General features: G+C 41.0%; 1 protein-coding gene across 2 annotated transcripts; it reads left to right on the top strand.

Moving 5' to 3' along the window:
• The first annotated feature begins 2,350 nt into the window (after positions 1 to 2,350).
• On the top strand, positions 2,351 to 5,322 carry LOC124698581 (B3 domain-containing protein Os06g0194400-like). 2 transcript variants are annotated; one of them, XM_047231066.1, is made up of 6 exons: positions 2,351 to 2,724; positions 2,820 to 2,918; positions 3,081 to 3,230; positions 3,319 to 3,525; positions 4,065 to 4,135; positions 4,998 to 5,322. In XM_047231066.1, the coding sequence occupies exons 1-5, from the start codon at positions 2,593 to 2,595 to the stop codon at positions 4,125 to 4,127; spliced, it is 651 nt and encodes a 216-aa protein (XP_047087022.1). In that variant the 5' UTR covers positions 2,351 to 2,592; the 3' UTR covers positions 4,128 to 4,135; positions 4,998 to 5,322. The 2 variants fall into 2 exon arrangements, with proteins under 2 accessions (XP_047087022.1, XP_047087021.1); XM_047231065.1 differs by having other exon boundaries at positions 4,065 to 4,142; positions 5,001 to 5,322.
• Positions 5,323 to 6,649: the final 1,327 nt, after the last annotated feature.

Raw genomic sequence — 6,649 nt, 5'->3', positions numbered from 1 at the left:
GTTCATACCTATTTCACTTATGGCTAGAGTTTAAATTAAATGGTAATGAGAATGGATTGGTTCATCATTTTATGTGAAGAATTGTTTCCAATGGTTTAAGAAAATGGTTTGGATCAACTCTATAATCACTAATCTTGCTTAGCAACCTTTATCTTGAATTATTTAAGCTAAATCCTATGCTCACCAAATTCAATTCACTTGCTAATGTGATTCTATTTTATAAACTACTATTTCACTTGGTTCATAAAGCACATTCCTAAGGGAACATAACTATAATTGGATATTGGTTTCACTCTACTCACTTAAATAGCATTTGAGCTTAGGTATAACTAGTTTGGTTTGTACTTGTGATCTATGATACACAAGTTAGGGCTTATTATTTTATGTGGAGTGGATCCCATATAAAATGGTTTAGGGTTTTTCATAAGCTTCATTGAATTGAAATATAAATAGGCATGAGGTATGGCAGGGTTCTACTTAAGATCCAAAGTAAACCATGGGTTAGAATTCAAATATGGTCTAGGGTTTTAGTTATGTTTCACTAATAGAAGATGGCTCTCACCTCCAATATTAAAGGTTGGTTTGAACAAGTAGGATTTAATACTACTCTAATATTCTCTAGGATATACATGGATATGGTTAGCATCTATAATCTCTCTCACTTCTCAATGTCTTTTAATAACCTAAGGTCCTACTCAGGAGATGATGATATGATCCTCTAAATATATGGTTTGCCTAAGATTCTACCTTGGTATCTTATGTAGCTTGTTCTTCTGGAATTCTGATAAACCTGCATCTTGTGGTATGCCTCCACCTCCTAGCTTCTTCATCTTGATCCTAGCTAATGTATGGGTGGTCTCAAGGTTTTGGTTTCCTTGTATCATGGTGCTAGATGATCAAATGGATGAAGGGTGTGGCTCCTTTTATAGGCTTGGGCAAGCTCTAGTGTCATGACACATAGGTGGGTGACTCTTGTTTTGGTTTGATGAGTAAGGTGCTTGGTTGTCATGCCCTCATCCATAGCAATCCTTTGAGCATGAGGTGGCAAATCTTGGGATGCAAGTCATGTAGATATTTTCATCCTATGTGGCATGATCATTATCCTCTCATATGAATTATATTTGGATAGCCAAGTGGCATTTGTTACTAAATATCTTGTGGATGGTTTTATTATTGTGGATGAGTCACTATATCATATTTGATTGGATTTATGTTATAATATTGGTCAAAAAGTCAAGGTTGAAGGTTATTCCTCAATTTTGAATAGTTGGTGTTTGATTGCACCAAGGCATGATCATATGAGTTTCAAAGTACTCATGAGTAATTTTATTCAAATAGTTTGAACTATAACTTATAATGTAAATGGATTCAGTTTTATGATATTCCATATATTTAATAAGTTATAATTTAAATAAGAATGTGTGGTCTTTATGCACTCTAGACCCTGTGGTTTACCTTATTTAGAAGTGAATTAAATTACACACAAAGATAGTTGCTAACTCTTAAGTATTATTAAGTTAGAGTTTGATTCTTAAAGGATGTGTTGTAGTAAGGAATGTCATGTTGAGATCTTTTATAAGATCTTGTAGTTGACCCTTACTTAAGGTGTTGTTTGTTATAAAACTAATTCCATTTGATCTAACTCATAGATCAAATCCTCTCTACCCAAAATAGGGTTTTAGTAAAGATTATAGCGCTTGACTTGATGATCTACTTCAATTCCAGCAAGTCAAGTGAAACTTCGCTATCGTGGTAAGTTTTATTTGGAAGCGCAAAAATTCCCCGGATTTTCTATGCATGAATGCAATGCACACTTTGGTGTTCTCTCATTTTATAGCCTCTAAACCTGGGATATTACAGAGAGTGAATGGGGAGAGAGAAGGAGGGAACCGGTGACTGAAAGCGGGGAGCGAGGGGCAAGACAATGCGGTGTCTCCCGCGCTTCTCGACACGTGCAACCGTTGCACGAGGGCGTGCAAAATGATATGACAACGGGATAGGTCCACTGAAAACTACCGATTCGAGTGTTCCTCCGGGGGAGAACCGATTGAGCCACAACACGGAGCCTACCAAACGCGTCCTTAGTCTCTCGGCTCTTTGGTAGGAAGCTTCGATGCTTCTTAGTTTTTTTTTCTTTGATATGCTTGTGAGAGAAATTCCTCATCACTATGTATCGGTTATTTCTGTTGGGACATTTGGTTTTATTTATATAAAGCGAATGAAAGACTGTTTCGACAAGTTATTATATACTTTATCCTGTCTCTTTTAATTTGAGTCAATAAAAAAGACCGGAGGGAGGACATAGAAGCCTAGCGCTCTAGGAAAGGAAGGGAAATTTCGCAACAAAAAAAAAAGGAAAGGAGGGGAAAAGCTCAAAGATCACTGCCCCGAAAATTGGCGGCACAATTCTTGGGGGATCCGCTCCACCTTTTCGAAATTTGAAAGCCGCGGCCGAAATTGGCGGCACAAGTTGTTGGATTCAAGTTCAACAAACCCTCCTTCCATTCCCCTCCTCTCGGCGGTCTTGTTCATTCCTTCTTCTGGCAAAAAAAATAGACCTAGCCGGAGAGAACACCAAGAAAGAGGAAAGAAATGGCCGAGGTGAATTCGTACGAGGAGCTGCGCAGGAAGCAGGTGGAGGAGAACAAGCGGAAGCTGGAAGAGTTCGGCCTGCACCATCTCTCCGCCGCCGTCCGCGAGGCCAGCGCCAAGCCCAAGCCGGTGGTCTGTCAGATCGACGCCGCCCCCCACTCTTCCTTTTTTTTCTGGGTCATCCTTTGTCTTCCCTTTGACTAAGACTTGTTTGGTTGGTCTCGCAGAAGCGGAAGGCCCCGCCGCGAGACATCGCCGATCTCGGCCCGCCCCGGCGTTCCGGCCGTATCGCCACCCTCCCGGAGCAGCCCGACTATCGCGACAATGTACGTGCTCCGCAACTAAGGATCCTATTAGCCGATTACAAGTGAGATCTAATCATACGTTGTAACTGAGGGAGACCGCAAATCAACCCCCGCAAAGCGCACTCCATCCTAAAGATTCCATTTTATTTTGCTGCAAGAAGCTAATACACGAATAACTCTCAGGTAACGCTCGGCACCGTGAAGTCGCAGAAGCAAAAGGAAGTAAAACCTGATCATGCGTACGCCATTTCCAAGGCTGAAGAGCTACAAGATGAGCTAGGCTCCGATCACCCTACCTTTGTCAAGCCCATGACCCAGTCTCTCAGCCCGCTGGTAAGGAGAAACTTCCACTGATCTAATGTTACCATTCCCTCTAAGAGATGATTGATTCCTGGATGTTGATTGGTGGGATATGTGGCAGTACATCCCAGCGCAGTTCAGCATGGAGCATCTCCCGGACCGTGACACGAGACTTGCTTTGGTGGACGAGGAGGAGGAGGAGTTTCACATCCTCTACCGTCCACACAGTAGCAGCTTCAATGCAGGGTGGAGAGATTTCGCTGAGGACCATGAGCTCGTTGATGGCGATTGTTTGGTGTTTCAGTTGGTCAAGAAGAAATTGTTCAAGGTGAGATTTTTTAGTTGGTCTTCATTGCTATGGAATTTCCGTGGATATCTTTTCTGCTTTTGAGATAACATGATATGATTCTAAAGAAATTCTGAAATTTGGTTGGGAGGCTATGGTGTATCATCCTCATGAAAATAATGATGTGAAGCCTCTGAACTTACACAGGAAAAACTGGTCCTCGCATACACAGATAGGAAACTCTGTCTTATTAGTATTTACAACACAAAGAATGAGAACGGGCATGTTTCAATGCTGGTTTTACATGACATCTTGCAGGAAACAAATAAATTTCAAATGCTGGTTTTACATAACATTTGCAGGAAACAATACAGTTTCTCATCATCCATATTAAATTATTTAATTCAAAACAGATGTAGGAAAGGCTTGTAAGCTCTAGATATCAGTTTTCCTCTTGAGCCTGCCTTATATTTCCATAGACCTTCCTTTACCTAGAGGATTCTTTTTTGTAAGGCCTTAGTGTGGTGAAATTTCATGTATGCTGCTAATTGTGCAACCTTTGTCACTTACAAAATTTGCAGGTCTACATATTCAGGGCAAGTTCCTACTATGATAGTGATGATAGTGATGATAGTGACAATTAATGAAGCGACTGTCAGGTGCAGTGTTCTTGTCAATTGCCTGCGTTGGTTGAATATCTGAATTTGATGTTTACAAAATCTATCCCCATGTGCTTTTGCTGTGCCATGTTGGCCAAGTTCACCTAGCAGATAAAATTATTAAACTGCTTACGAGTTATGAACAAAATGAATTGTGTTTCCTGTATTGCATTTCGTTTTAGTATCTTACACATGAAAAATAACTGAACTTTCTCCCATTTCTCCTAGTGGTTTGTATTTCATCGTGTGATCAGCAAAATTTCATACTTATTGGCCATGTGGGTTCACAATTGGAGGATCACAATTTATGTATGAAAAGCTAATCTCCTTAGGACGGATGCTTCTTCGTGGCTAGAAGTATGTTGCCATTTTATAGGAACATCCTGAATCGCGGTTCTGATAGTTTTTTTTTTTTTTTGGCAACAACATAGTTTCTTGGCCATCTGGGTTCTGCTTGTCTTGCCCTTCCAGAGACATCAGTGCTTGAATTGTCTGCTCAACTTTTCTGTATAAACTTGTAGTAGTTGGCACTGGATAAGATACTCATGTTCCTTGAATGCTTAGTTCCGTTTTGCAGACATTTACATGTTAAATATTTTCTTTGTATCAACATGAGAGGTACACTCTTGGCTGATGTTGGAAAATTTAGTACATTACTAGCTTTCCATATCAGCTGAACTAGATTGTTTCTAGTGTTTTTTTTTGTTATTTAATACAAAGACTTATCCCTTTGCTTCTGCATCAAGAGAATGCACACAACAAGTTGTTTCTAGTGTGATCATAACATATTATTCTGTTTTATCTGAGGGGAACCATGCTACTTCTCTGGTGCTTATTTGTTGATAGTGCCATTTTCAGGTGGGATGGTGATTCAGATCTACCCTGAATTGGATCCCCAGCAAGCTGGCAGGTGGATAATGTTCTAAATATTAGCTTCGCAGTCTCCTAGTTTATGACTTCTCCTGAACTTCCACAGTTCAGAAATCTGCACTACCGTCAGGGAGTTAGTTATGTATGTATGGCAAATGCTGGCTTTCAGTAAACCTGTCATTTAACTGCAAGTCAGGCCTATAGCAACTGCTGACGTTTTGTAAATTTGGTTACGAAGCAGCAAGTGTGCAACCTGGCATGAGATGCCCACGATGATATCGCTTTGATGCGTTCGTTTGACGTCAGTCCATTCCGCTCTGCAATCATGCATCATCTGATATGTTTCTGTTTTCTTAGACCAAGATTGTTTCTGTTTTCTCAAGATTTGCTTCGTTTCTCTGATCATTGGTGCATGTGTAGGGATGGCAATGGGTATCCATGACCCGTGTACCCGCTGGGTAAAAACCCAATAGTGGTACGGGTATGAGATAAAATATTACCCATGGATTTGTAAATAGGAAAATATCATACCCATCGGTTAGAGTGGGTACGGGTATGGGATCATAGAACCCATACCCGCGTACCCATGTACCCATCTAAAATTAACAAGTGAGTAATTATAATATTTTAAACTACTTAATTTTTCCCTAATCATGCCTTCATGTTGCTAGGATAAATCTCACACTTTTCGGTCTCATAATCCTTGGTAGATTAGTGAGGATTAGACCCCTATTTAGGATCGCTTCACCTCCTATCATATTTTTTGAAGAATTTGATGTGTTGTAAGAGCGGATATTTTTACCCACGGGTACCCATTTACCCTGCCGGGTCACGGGTATGGGAAAAATTTGTACCCATTGACGGGTATGGGTACGGGTGACGGGTAAGATTAAAGGTGATGGGTACGGGTATGGGATGGCTCTACCCGTACCCATACCCTGCGGGTGCCATCCCTATGCATGTGGGCCTTGTGGCCACTTCCAAATGGTGACACACGTCTCGGCAGCTTCAGCTTTCTGGCACCGGAAGTGTTCATCAACGAGTGTAGCTTGAACTGGTTCGAGTCAGACGTGGCCATGTGAGTCCTGAGGAATGGATGATGCACATGCTAGGAGAGGGTAACATGGGCGGCATGTAGACTGTGCACTAGACACATTAGGTGTACTAGTGCACTAGAGACCTAATTAGCACTGCTAATAACCATGGAAAAAACCTGACTTTTATTGCCACAAATATTAATCAGGCATACATCGGAGTTAAAGACAAGGATGTCTCAGGATCTATCATACTATGTCAAGGATATGAGATGAGGTGGTAGCAATTGCCCTCCGGCACATTTTAGTTTGCTAGTAATGATAGGCGAAATCGATTGGCCACACTTAGACGGATTAGTTTCTTACGAATATGTCGCGATCTAGTAGGGTGGATGATTTTTTAGCGAGATCCAGTAGGCTAGTCAGCGAGAAAGCAGGGAGACATGTGCAAAAAGAAAAGAATTATTAGTGGGGCAGTCAAGATTTTCACGCAAGCTGGGTTTGAGGGACGAACAATGGCATTTGGTAAGTAAATAGGGGCAAGTGTAACAACGCCATAGATATATCTGAAAAGAGGTTAAGAGAAACCAACCCACATAACCA

The sequence above is a fragment of the Lolium rigidum genome, chromosome 3 (genome assembly GCF_022539505.1).
Source record: "Lolium rigidum isolate FL_2022 chromosome 3, APGP_CSIRO_Lrig_0.1, whole genome shotgun sequence".
NCBI classification, from domain to species: domain Eukaryota; kingdom Viridiplantae; phylum Streptophyta; class Magnoliopsida; order Poales; family Poaceae; genus Lolium; species Lolium rigidum.
This window is presented reverse-complemented; position numbering and strand designations above follow the sequence as displayed.

Coding starts and splice junctions, on each gene's coding strand:
- LOC124698581 (XM_047231066.1), top strand. CDS start 2,593: ATGGCCGAGGTGAATTCGTACGAGGAGCTGCGCAGGAAGCAGGTGGAG. Junction 3,231..3,318: donor CCCAGTCTCTCAGCCCGCTG/GTAAGGAGAAAC, acceptor GATATGTGGCAG/TACATCCCAGCGCAGTTCAG. Junction 3,526..4,064: donor TCAAGAAGAAATTGTTCAAG/GTGAGATTTTTT, acceptor CAAAATTTGCAG/GTCTACATATTCAGGGCAAG.